The sequence below is a fragment of the Strigops habroptila genome, chromosome 8, assembly GCF_004027225.2.
Source record: "Strigops habroptila isolate Jane chromosome 8, bStrHab1.2.pri, whole genome shotgun sequence".
In the NCBI taxonomy this organism is placed as follows: Eukaryota; Metazoa; Chordata; class Aves; order Psittaciformes; family Psittacidae; genus Strigops; species Strigops habroptila.
Window position 1 is genome coordinate 50,284,118 of NC_044284.2, and position 12,779 is coordinate 50,296,896.

At 38.3% G+C, this 12,779-nt stretch overlaps 1 protein-coding gene and 1 long non-coding RNA gene across 6 annotated transcripts in view; both read left to right on the forward strand.

The window, feature by feature from the left end:
• Positions 1-813: 813 nt before the first annotated feature.
• On the forward strand, positions 814-7,337 carry LOC115611270. Of its 3 annotated transcripts, XR_003992520.1 has the most exons (4): positions 3,041-3,116; positions 3,289-3,356; positions 5,790-5,920; positions 7,158-7,337. It is a non-coding gene; the product is annotated as an uncharacterized LOC115611270 (long non-coding RNA). The 3 variants fall into 3 exon arrangements; XR_003992518.1 differs by lacking the exons at positions 3,041-3,116; positions 7,158-7,337 and adding an exon at positions 814-907 and having other exon boundaries at positions 5,790-6,576; XR_003992519.1 differs by lacking the exon at positions 7,158-7,337 and having other exon boundaries at positions 5,790-6,576.
• A 2,570-nt stretch (positions 7,338-9,907) lies between these two features.
• The window catches only part of PIGK (phosphatidylinositol glycan anchor biosynthesis class K), a 92,448-nt gene continuing 89,576 nt past the window's right edge, over positions 9,908-12,779 (forward strand). For 2 of the 3 annotated variants that reach the window (XM_030494058.1, XM_030494059.1), the window contains exons 1-2: positions 9,931-10,073; positions 11,703-11,756. In XM_030494058.1, the coding sequence (XP_030349918.1) occupies positions 9,981-10,073; positions 11,703-11,756 (147 nt within the window). In that variant the 5' untranslated portion in view covers positions 9,931-9,980. Of the gene's footprint in view, positions 10,074-11,702; positions 11,757-12,779 lie in introns of all 3 variants that reach the window. The other variant, XM_030494057.1, reaches the window with a different exon arrangement.

Here is a 12,779-nt window from a genome sequence, read left to right on the forward strand (position 1 = left end):
CGGCATTATTTCTATAACCTGCTATTCAGTCGTACAGTGAAAATCTTCCCTACTTGAAAATGACCTTGATACAAAGTACAGCTCTTGAAAAGATAAGCCTCTTGATTTAGTTTAGTTTATTTTTTTTTAAATAGTGAAGTAAATGAATCGACAACTTCCTCTATAAAGGGCTTAGAAGAGTCATATCATGATTTCAGGGATTGTTCACACTGAGAAACCTTCAACATTTTCTAGTACTTGTATCTTTACAGTGGCACAACATATCATGATGTCAAGTCATAGGGAAAAAGGTGCAAGTTAGTTTGATATGATTTTTTTTTTTTTACCAATGGTCAAGAAGGATTCTTGACTGGACTTTTTCCAAGTAGGAAACAGCTTGCAGGACATTTTAAAATACCAATTTTTGTTTCACTGTAGTCATAGAGAAGTACTATTAATTTTGGTCATGTTGTACATGTATGCCAGAGAATAAAATACATGTTAAGAAAAAAAATTCCTGTTTTGTGACATTGCAAATTTTTATATTTTTTATATTTAGGATTTACAATGGATTACTGCTGGTACTTGCTCTTGCTGACACTGATCATGGCAATAACTAGGGTTCTGGTTAAAGTGAAGAGTCACCTATTTCCATATTCAGTGTGTATTCAGTATTTGCCACATAGCAGTAGCTGTCAAAATCTCAGTCAGCAACTGGTGTTTGTTGTTTTGTTGTTAAAGAAGTTAGTTTCGTTAGAGCTAAAGCTCTGTTTGTTTTTCATATTTCATAAAAAAGTGGAAAATGACTGTCCAAATCCTCTTTTCTGTACCCAGGAAAGCTGTCACTTATGCAGGTATTGGCTCACGACTCTGAATTCTCTTGTAAGGAACATGGTTTTTTGTGGAGGGAAAATTAGTTTTGATTGAGGTAAGTTGTTTTTCAGTGATCTAAGGTTCTTGAACTCATCAGTTTAACTTTTTGTTCTTGGATCGTGATGAATAGAATGCAACATATAATTAGATAAAAATCAGAATATAGAACAAGGGCAGGACAATGAAACTGCATCTTAAGACACAATAAGATGAGTTGAGAGACATGACAGAAACTGGCAAATGTTTTAATCATGAAAATGTTTTAATGTTAATTCAAAATTCATCCTGACTTTCTGCTAACATAGAAGAACATTGCCTGAATTTAGTCACCAACTTCAGTGAATCCTTTCTTGACAGTATAACAAATGAGAATTGGATCAAACACCTGTTTTCAGTAGATGACACTCTGCCAGATGGCTTATTAGCAAATACAACAGAACAGTTGATGAAACTGTCATGTGATGGTTGAACTTGAACTCAGATTCAACAAAGCATGGGTTGAAAACTTTTGTCTAAATGGAAGAGTTTAGCCTGATACTGAATAGTTTTTAACATTTGAAATTACTAATAATCATCAGCACTTCTTGAATCACCAAGACATTTTTTTCCTGTCAGGCTATCCAATAAAACTAATTAGCTGTTCAGCTGCAGTGGTGAAGAGGAGCCTTGGCTCTGTCTTACTAATATCTCCTATGAGATGCAGCAATTGTGTTCTGGAAAGAAAATAGACCCTGGCAGGGTGCTGGAGTCATGACCCAAGGCAATGTTCAGAAGAAGCTCTTTAAGGACAGCTGTTTTCAGGAGAACTCCTTACAAAGTTCTGCTCCTCTGTGAACTCATTGTCTCAAGAGGAAGGTTACTATAAAATAACACAGCTGTACAACAGACAAACTCTGTGTCTGCAGCTTTCATATTCATAAACAGAGAAAAAAACCCCTGACTCTTGTGTATTTGAAAAAGTGATCACTTGCTTCAGATGTTTTCTCTTGTATATCCTGATCTTCATGGGTTCATGAAGCAAGGCTTGTCAGTATCTTTAAGTTCCTTTTATTCAAGTTATCTTATAAAACTGGAATCACTAATATGTTCCTTGCCCTGATTTATTAAAAAATTTGAAAGTATGGCTGTCTCAAAGTTTACAGTCTTAACAATGTCTTTTGCAGCTCTCAGACTACACTGCAGCAGTGAGAAATCAAAATGTTAATAACTTTACCATGTGTTTGAATACTTTGTATCTGATACATCAGAAATGAATTTGTTAGCAATAACACCAAGCAAATAATTATTTCTTAAGTAATTCTGTATAACAAATGGATCAGATTCAGGCATTTTGCTATAGTCTTTACTGTTTCTTTTGTTGCTGGCTTATAGCTGAGTTGGTATTATTTGGGAAAGATTTGAATATTCAAAGATCTCTTAAATTATTTCTTTCTCTACATTATACAGTTACATCACCTCTGCACCAGTTTTGGACAGAATTTTTAAAATTACCCTGTAGCGTAGCTGACATTTTATTGTTCTATAGAAGTTGATTGACGATGATATTCTACTGCATTTTCCTGGCTTTCTGCTGAAAGTTTTTATTCCCTCAGCCTCTGGGCTAGGGAAAAGAGAATCCTGACTTCTAGAGGTAGACTACAGTTTCCTAGCTGACTTCTGTGGAAACAGCATTACGAGCAATTTCTGGGAAAAAGATTGATTTTACCATTCAATATTATTAATACACATAGAGAGACATACTCCTTTTCCAAAACAAATTTTTCATTTAGGAATCCACAAATATCTCCTCTGAGAGTGAAAACACATTTGGTTTCTAGAATTCTGTGCAGATAAATAGCCTAATGGATGAATTTATTTCACAAAAGCATTTAAAAACCAATATGGCAATTTTAGATAATCATAACTAGATTCAGAATTACTGGAGGAAATGGAAAAGATGGCTTATACTGTTCTGGTTCCTAGATGTGGATATAAGGCAGGCAAAATATGTTCAGCCTCCTTAATTTTAAATACTCTTAGAATCTTGTGATAAAAATCTCTCCATGGAAAAGAATCTGTATTAAAAATGCTTCTCATAATATGGTAATACATAACAATGAAAAAAATGGAAATAGTTTTCCTTATCTTGCAGAAATATGCAGGCAAACAGAATCAGATGAAAGAGCAAAAATGAACACCCAAAATTTTTCAACAGTGTTTGAAGTATCCTGGTTTCAAGATGATATGAAATTAACACTGGATGCTTTGAGACCCTTCAGTAAGAGGTGCCGTACAGCTGCAGAGCCTGTATTATTTTAATATTTAATAAAGTAGAATTATTATAATCCTTATTCCAAAGCTAAGTAGCAAGTTATGTAACCTTGACCTTATATCATGATTTTGATGTCATTATTCGGAAAAGTTTAATCTTAATTCATTCTTAATTTGTTGTTTAAGGTATTGTTTGTGAAACTTCAATCTGGAATTCTTGCAGTCCACAAATAGACCACACATTTCTGTACCAGGTAAACATAGATATATATATTATTTTCTTGAGATATATACGTAATATGAACATGCAGCTGAAATGAAAGGGGGTTGTTTGTTGGTGGGTTTTTTTTTTTTCCCCAGCATTTATGGAACATTATAATGAGAGAATTTTTGTTTAAGGCAATCTTTGATAACTATCAGAGAGTTAAAGTGCAGAAGGTGATTTTTGCCGAGATAATACCTTTGCAAATGCATCCATTAAGGCACTGATTAGTTGAAACTGAGTGGTGCCTTTTCTCCACATAAAAATTGAATGAGCATGTAAATTTGAATGCCTATCTTAAAATGTAAAAGATCATTAACTGCAGTAAATGTAGCTTTTACATTTTCATGTAATATATATTTAGCAGCTGAAACAATTAGTTCAGGTCATAGAACACGAAGGATACCTAGGAACGACAGGTACATATTCATGTATTGATAATTCCTGTATAACTGGGACTTCTTTTCTCAATGGTCTCTTTCAGTTAGAAAAATCTCATCAGGATACACTCCTTAAGACAAAAATAAGGACAGGTAAAAAGAAAGTGTTTGGATTTTTTTTTACTGATGATTGTTGCAAAATGACATAGAAAAACTTTCATAGATTTTGTAACAATGCACTCTCACATGGGCAGCTCTCCTGTTTGCACAATATCCTGATCGACTTAAGCCACGCAATTTGGCTTTGAAGAAAGAAACTATCTGGAGGATTGCCTAGTCACCAGTTTACTTTCTTGCTGAACGTGTTGTTTGGTTTCATCCAGACTTTCTGCTTAGTAATATCCCATTTAATTTTTTAAGTAAAATTCCACCTTGCACTGAGTGCCAGCGCTGTAATGGTGAAAAGGCCTTTCACTGACCTTCTGCACAGAAAGGAATTTCAGCAAGACTGCACTTTTATAAATCTTAGCAAAATCTGGCTCCCAAGTGTCATGATTTCAATTTAAGAAATCATTCTGGCACTTCTACTTGGGAACAGCTTCCAGTAAATATGCTCAAAGAAATAGGTACTTTTAATTTCAAAGGGCACAGAGTTAGAATTTATAATGTGTTGAAGGATACACCATGCTTAGTTCAGCATGAGTTCTTTCCACCTGATCCATAGCAGCTTTTACAGTATCCTGCTAAATGAAGCTGAAGAAGGAACCAAATGCTCCGCTTTGCACAGTTTCAGTAGTGAGAGACATTATAAGGGTTTTCTGATCCACTGCCACTTTTGTTCACAGCCTGGCAGCTACTCTAAAAAGTACAAGTGAGCTTTTGTCTAAAAATTGTTTTGGGCTGTTTTGACTTTCTATCCCATAGCTTCTGGAAAAAAACAGAAATAACCATGCATATTTACATTTATAAAAATTAAATTGTTCCTTATATTGAGAATATTTCTTTAAATGTCTTAATGGCTTATCTTTGGATTTGTTTTAAATTTTGCTTCTTGAGTGCAAACTAATGAGTTCTAATAGCATTTCAGTACTCATCACACAGTGAGCTACATAAGCTTTCCTGGCAATTTACTGGATTCAGTTTTAGTCAGTGTTCAAATATTTAATGTTAATCAATGTGATTGTACTTGGTGTATGAGTGATCTTTTTTAAAGTTGCCTCACTGTAAATCTGATACAATTTCTGTAACATTAAATTGAGTATTTTTTTTCAGGTAAAGCTGATGTGTATTCAACCTTTAATTTTCAAAACTTTTGTGTTTGTTTTCTGATGTAGCTGCTGAGTAGTCCTCAAGGGAGTAAAATCTTTTGCTTGCTAATGAAGAAAATGACTTGGATATATTTAGATTGCAGGCTCTAGAGTAGTCTAAGAATACACACAGTAACTTTAAGTAATGGTTTGAGAGCTAAAATGAGTCCATCTGCAACATGGCCCTTTACTTGAGTTCAGTCACTACAGGGAGCACCTTCCTGAGGCATTCAAATACTTGGCGTGTTTGGACACATGACAGATTTATCATAGAGATGTCAGAACGAGCAGTGGAATCAAAATGATGACCTCTTAATGATTCTAAGCCATGACGTGTTATATCCACTGCTTGAAATTATACTTATAAATTTCACTTTATTTAGGGCAATTTAATTAGGATTCTTATCTTGTTCCTAATTAAGAAGCCCATTAATTTTCTATTTGAGAATGAGCCCTTTTGCAATATTAACGGAAAAATACAATGGAGAGGGTAATTTTAAAAAGATAGTGTTTTTTTACTGCTGTATTATTCACATATTTTGTTATTTTAATAAATGAGAATGTTTTGACAAAAGTTTTCAGCATTGCTTTCTATTGAGAAAAATATTGATGCACTGAGACCAAATGTGATGTGCATTCATATTTCATGACTGCCATTACACCCAACAAACTATGTAAACAAGCTGCCACTGTTTTTTGATGTTTTGTTTTCTCATATTTTATTTATTTTACCAACAGGATAAGCTGTTGGAATGGTTCATAACCTCATGTCTTCTGAAGATGAAATACTGGATTTTTACACAATTCAACATTATGGAACCTCCACACCTGCTGGTATTTGTATCATTAACGACAGAACTAATGACAAGGTAGATGGTTACTTCATTAAGAACACATGACAACTGAATTTCATTGTTGGTTGCAAGGTTTTTGCCTATGTTCTATTCTGACCTCAAAAGACACTGTAAAAAATGTCTATAAACTCACTTTATAAATAACAGTAAAAAATATTGTCCACTTTGATTCCCATGTAAAGGTAAGCAGCTTAATCTATGGATGAACAGAAGTGTAGGTTCTAATGTGTTTAACCAGTTGATAAACACAGTTCATTACAATTATTTCAGCTCGATAATATTAGAAGCAAGACTCCTTTCAAGTTATTTTTCTTTGGAAGTTCTGTGTCTGTTAGTCTCACCATATTCTTTTTGCCTATTTTTTATCAGTATTCTTTGCTACTGTAAATCTTTTCAAGGTACAAACATTCTGTATTCAAGCCAGTCTTCCAGTTACAGAAATGGAAAAAATCCCAAATGAGTAAGATCAATCATTAATTTGATTACTGTTGTTTCGTTCAGGTTCCATATTTGAAGATAGCCATTTTATCAGCTCAGATACCAAACTGTAGTAACTTGTTTGGTCGGTACAACTTTTTTAATCTATTGTATTGACAGTCAAAATGAAGAAAGTAATAAATCTGCATTTTTTTAGTGAGATAATACAGTAGAGCTATTATTGATGATGCCTTAAGAATCAGTCTTGTTGACTTACTTCATTGCAAGTGCCTTTTCATTTTTCTTTGGGAAGCAAAATAAATACAGCCAAAGATATATTTCTTTATCTTCTAAAGTAGAAAATTATCAGGCAGTGCATGTAAGTCTCATAAAAACAGAAAAAGAAACACAGAACAAGGATTGAGGGTATAGAAGAAGGGATACACTATGATACATATAAACAATATAATCAAGGTTAATACCAACAATACTAAAGAGATTTAATTGGTATTGTTAGCATAGAAGAAAAAAGTTTGTGGTCAAAAAGTGGCAGGTAAACTCTAGTAGGGACAATCCGTGTCTTACAAGTTTACAGGGTTACCTTTGGGATTGCTGCCCCTCCTCAGAGGAACTCTAGGCTTGTTTGCGCCATTCTGGACAGGAGCAAGCTGACAGATGGCTCTTAGAGGGCAATTTCTAGAGCGTATGGATTAGAGGATTAGGGCCTGAGCAACCTGCTGGAGGAGGAAAGAATCTGGAAGGGCACCAAGATGTGCATCAATGTGAGTAACAGCTGCAGTTACAGCAGCTTTTTAAATGCTTGTTTTAATTACAGATCATTTTGGGATACACACTTCGTGTCCTTTCTAATTACTCAGCATGAGATACAAGAAACATTGTGGCAAAGGTCAAGCTAAAGAGACTCAGAGCATGAAAAATGCTGTGATTAGCATGAAAAAAAAGCAGAATGAAGAACCAGAAGCACACAGCATAGAACTTAATTTCTAGGCAAAAAAAAACCCCACCCCTGTACAGACATGGAAGCAAACACCAAGTCTGTGCTGAGAGCTGTCTAAGGGAATAAAGATGAAAAAAATGAAGGCAAGGCTTTCGGTACTATCTTGCTGGGGGGGAAAAAAAGTGATACCACCTCCAGGAATAATGCCTGAAGCACTGGCAGACTCGTGTATCTGATGAATACTAAAGCCTACGAAAGACTGAAACTGTAAAGAAATAAAAGCCAGAAGCAGATCTATTACAAAATACACACAAGTAGGCTACAGGAATCCAGAAGGCAAACCAGAGACAGATCTAAAAATGTGAACTATGCACTGTATTATGCGTCACATAAAATAGAGGGAATAATGGCCATTCTTCTGGAATATTCCAATGAGTTTGTGAAACTGAGTTTGCCCTAACTCAGTGCTGTATCTGCCCTGGGATGGAAAGGCAACAATATGACCTGAACACCTACAGTCTAAGAGTAACACCTGCAGTGTGATACAGTTAATCCAAACATTGCTCTCACACTGGAGCAGGCAGCATGTGACACAAGACTGATGAGTTTGCAGCTACGCTTTTACACCAAGAGCGAGCCAAACCTTCCTGTAGATTGCAGAATCGACCCATGAGAAACAGCAGCAACATTGACTAGACAAGTGTGCTTAAACTATTCTGACCTTTGGTGAAACCTAGGATTTCAAATGTCTCAACCACTACAAGTGATCTTTCATGTAAGGAAAATTTGCTACAGTTCTTAATTGCTCGGCACAAGTACTGGGTGTTTGCTTGTACAGCCCGTAAGTGATAACCTATGTTTACACTATTCCAGTGCTACCTGACAAAAATTTTGGAGGGTTTTTTTCCGTTTCTTTTTTTCGCATGTAGCAAATCATACATAGTGACCTTAAAAGAATGTTATTAAAACTGAAAGTCAAGAATTCCAGAGAATGACAAAATTAAGGTCACCTGTCATAAGAATTTCAGAAGGTTTGGGAGTTTTTAAGTGAACAGGATGTTTTCAACTTTTATTCACAGAAAAGATGTTCATTACTTCTTATGTCAGGAATGCTTTCTGGTAAGCTGAAGTTACCTTTTGATAACATTTAACCTAACTTTTTATTCTGTACAGACATCAGGATTTATGCCTGATTCAAAGATATATCATCAGGATACAGCTGATGACATTTTTGTATGGGAAAAGCTGTTGACCAGAATGCATGATACTGAAGGATGAACATTTGTAATAAATGCAAAGAGCAAAGAACTAAGCTTAACAGAAAGAAGTTCAGTCAAAGGTTGAGACATGGGAGCTGAAAGGTGATGAGCTATCCAAGTCAAAGCACATGAAATCAACTCACCAGTTTACAAAACTGCATGAGTACATGCTCTGAAAGACAGCTGCCTATCCTTTAGAATTACTGACGCATCTTGAACACATCTCAGAATGATCAGAGACCTAAGCATTTGAAAGGGCAAGGAAAAAGCTTAACCTTGTCCCTAGTCTTAAATTCAGTTAGTTTTTTAGAGCAAGAAGATAAACAGTGGAGCTTACAAGCAGGCACCAAGGGACAGACACACACTGCGCTTCTCAGTAGGTTCATAAAAGGTTCACACAGGAGACATGGACACAACACGAGCTGGTGGTTACAGTCTTTGATAGGGAGTAAGTTCATTAGCCTTAGGCACAAAAAGAAAACGTTATCTAGTTACATGTCATTATTTTTGTCGAGGAAACCAGTGATGCTTTCAAACAGCAAATGCGATGTTGTTGAAATTCCAACATCAATACATGGAAATATGCTGCTGTCTGAGAAAGTCATTACTGATGACAAGTACACAGAGCAGGAAATAGCTTCCATGGTTCAAGGCAGATTCTGAATCTTCACTAATGGAAGCCATGAGGCAATTGAACAAAGGTGGTGACAAGATGAGTTAGTGGAAATGGAAAAATCAGACCAGGTGGTTCAATACATTGAAATAAAAATCTGATGATTCATCAGCTCTGAGGGATGCATGCGCCAAAGGCGAGCCTGTAACAGGGCATCTTGACAGAAGACTCAACTCCAGATCCCTCTCTCTTCCCCACCAAAGGTGGTTGCTCTCCCCTTCGCTCTCCAAGGCAGCTCTTGCCCTGCAGCCACCAAGGCCTGAGGTCACCCTCAGCTCAGCGTGCCCACGCCAACAAAGCCCAGTGATTCCAGAATATTTTTGCTAGGCACTGCAACTGTTGTTACACACCCAGGAACCTCCCAAGCCAAGGGGAGATGCAAGGCCGGAGTGCTTTAACATGCCAGCCAAGCCTGTCCAAAGGATGGACAAGGTCTGGGTAGGGCTGCAACACCTCATGACAGAGCCAGAACGAACAGGTATGCTCAAGGCAGGGGAGAGATGTGCTGCCATGCCTGCCTCAGCTCTGTAAAAATCGAATTCGAAGCAGGCTGGCTAGGCCGAGGGAGCTCTGGTATGTGACTGAGCGCCTGCCGTGGCTCAGAGCTGGGTTCCCGGTGCTTGGAACGGTTGTGTCCCTGCTCTGAGCCACCGCGCCGGGACCGCACGAACGGCACCAGCCACGGCGGCACCGCGGCGCATGCGCAGAAACCGCTTCCCCCTTCCGGCAACCGCGGCGGCCGGGGCCTGGCGGAAGAGTCAGGGTAAGATGGCGGCCGCAGAGCCCAGCACCGGCTGGGTCCGCGCCGCCGCCGCCCTGCTCCTGGGGTGCTGCGGGACAGCGCTCAGCAGCAGTGTCCAGGTACGAAAGCTGGTGGGAGCGGCCGGCGGGGAGAGAGGGCGGGCGGCGCTGGGCCACTCGGCACGCTCTATGCTGCTGGTTTCCCCTGTCTCCTCCCCTCCGCGGGCAGAGCCCATGCCCACTGTCCTGAGCTGCCCCGCGGCGCTTGTGGCGCTCTTGAGAGGGGTTGCGCTGGATTCGGCGGGCGCGGTCCGTGAACGGCTCTCCCCAGCGGCTGTTCCCGGCCGCGGGGCCGGCACCGGGCGGGCGGTCGGTCGGTCCCTCCCCCGGCCCCGCCTCGCTCCGCTCTGCCCCGTGGCGGGGCTGCGGACGGTGTGCGGTGGTAGTACTGTGAGAACTGTAGTGCAGCGCATCCCGGCAGCTGCGGGGCTCGGCGGGCACGTGTAACTTGTGTAAACTGTTCAAAGTTAAACAAACCAACAGTCTTTGAACGCGTTGGTCAGTTTGTGAATCTCAGTTTCTCTCTGGCTACACGATGTAAGTTTCAGTAGTCGGTGTTTTATGTTCCTTTTCCAGACTTCTGCTGGCTTAAGTTATGTGTGAATGGAGTTTCATCGGTTAAAGGCCAGGGTGGGGTGTTGGGTCCTTCGAGCTGCCTTGGCTCACCTGGGCTCGATTGATTACCCTGACCCCTCTCGCGGGTGCGAGGAGGCATTTACCCATAGTGGAGGGAGCTAGGATTGTTTTCTTCAGGTGGGAGTAATTTTGTATTTCGGTAATTGTGTTTTTGCACGGTGCCCACACTACACCTGGAGTGTTGTTTGCATTTGAATTCTGCTTTATTAACACATTGTTATACTTGAAATTAATTACAAATAGGACAAAAAATAGCCAATTAAAATATTAGTCTTTCTAATCAAGCTGCCAATTTGCTACTTGAAATACAGTAGTAAATGCTTTACATTTATTTTAACAAAAGCTCTTTCTGTTAATGTTTAGTGTGAAACCACAGGCATCAGCCCAGTACCCCTCCGAGAGTTATCAGAGTCTGATTAAGAATCAGCAAGTCCAGATTCTTGTCCGGTGACAGACTCATTCCCTTACCTCTGGGAAGTCTTCATCCCCTTTCTGTGTCCCGGTTTATGCAACCTGTTAAAGAAAAAGGGCCCTCTCTGCAAAGCCCAGTGGGAACTATGGAGAACACAAATTATAATAGCTCCTGATTTTGGAAGATAAATGTAACCACCTTGGATTTAAAAAGGGTTAAAATTGCAGCTTCACTTACCTGCTTTTGAAAAGATGAGATGAACAAGGAAAATAGAAATTAATCCAAGCCTCTCTTCTCATTAAGGGAGAAACTGTAGGTCAATAAATCATTTTATTTTGTTCTCGGTGTCCTTTGGAACAGAGATGCGTGGGCTTTTGTTTTAACTAAGCTGCAAGTGACTAATAGTTCTTTCTCCTTTGTTATTTCGTAAGTTTCAGGGAAAGATTTGAAGCAATTAACTTGCATGAAATATGAAAACCAGGAAAAAACAACCTACCTCTTGAAGCTTTTATAAGGTTTATTCAGTGTTGAAGTGTTGTAAACATATGCATTGAACACTGTTTTTTTGTGGAAAGAATAAAAATGAGTGGTCATTACTTTCTTATTGCTGAAAAACATCTAATACTTTTTCCATCTTTCAGGATCAAGCAGAACAGTTCTTTAGAAGTGGACATACAAATAACTGGGCAGTTTTGGTAAGTGTGGTCCAGTTTTCTTCCAAGAAAGTTGACAACTTTTCAATAGGAGCCATGATAGCAACAGTCAGTCAGGAATTCTGTTCATTTGAAAGAAGTGGAAAGATAAAGACTGGGGAATGAATAAATTTGAAATTGTGCCTGCACATTTATTACACTGTAATAAAATTATCTTTTCAGTATGACTACATTTCAAGCACTCAAAATGTCTAGTTACGTGGCAGGATTCATAAAACAAAAGTTCCGACATTAAAACAGTTAAATTACCATACTGCATATTGAACAGAAGTGTAGTTCTGATATCAGAGAAGTGTATCTCTTTGACCAGAAAGGTACACTTTTTTCCTGATTCTTGTTTGTACTTAACCTGTTGACATGTGGTAACAGGCTTAGAATAAAATAAATTCAGGCAGCATAATGTTTAGATCAACTGTTCTTATCCCATTTTTTTTTTCCCTTTTGCCATGAAGCTTTAATTAGCTTTGAATCATGCTGCACGATTGGTTCTTAATCACAATTCGGGTCTTAATGACTAATTTGTTTCAGAACACAATTGTAATTACTCAGTAGCAGCTGTTTGTTTTCCAGATACTAAAATTGAGCAATATGAAAGAAAAGTTAACAGTAATTAATTGAATTAGAAGGAATAATTTCTATATTCTGCAATGAACAAACTCAAAACTGTTAAAATATCAAGTACTACTCTAATACTGTTAACAACTAGGTGCTTTTATACTCCATAAAAACATACAAAGAAGGTGGAAAATTAGGTCCAAGGAGTTATACGTTCTGTTTTCAACAGATTCTCTGCTGGTTACATTTTTTCAGTAATTCATAGGTAAGCTTTGTAACAATCGCTACTACTTTTTGAAGCAATAAAAGAAGGAGGGTTTTACAGCTAACAGGCACTTCAAGCCTGGCATTGTATTGCAATCCCCCTTCATCAGTAGTTGGAATTAATATGCCGCAGTGTGAATAGCTGTATTTAAAGCATAGACACATTTTCCACTGTGTTGTAAGGGA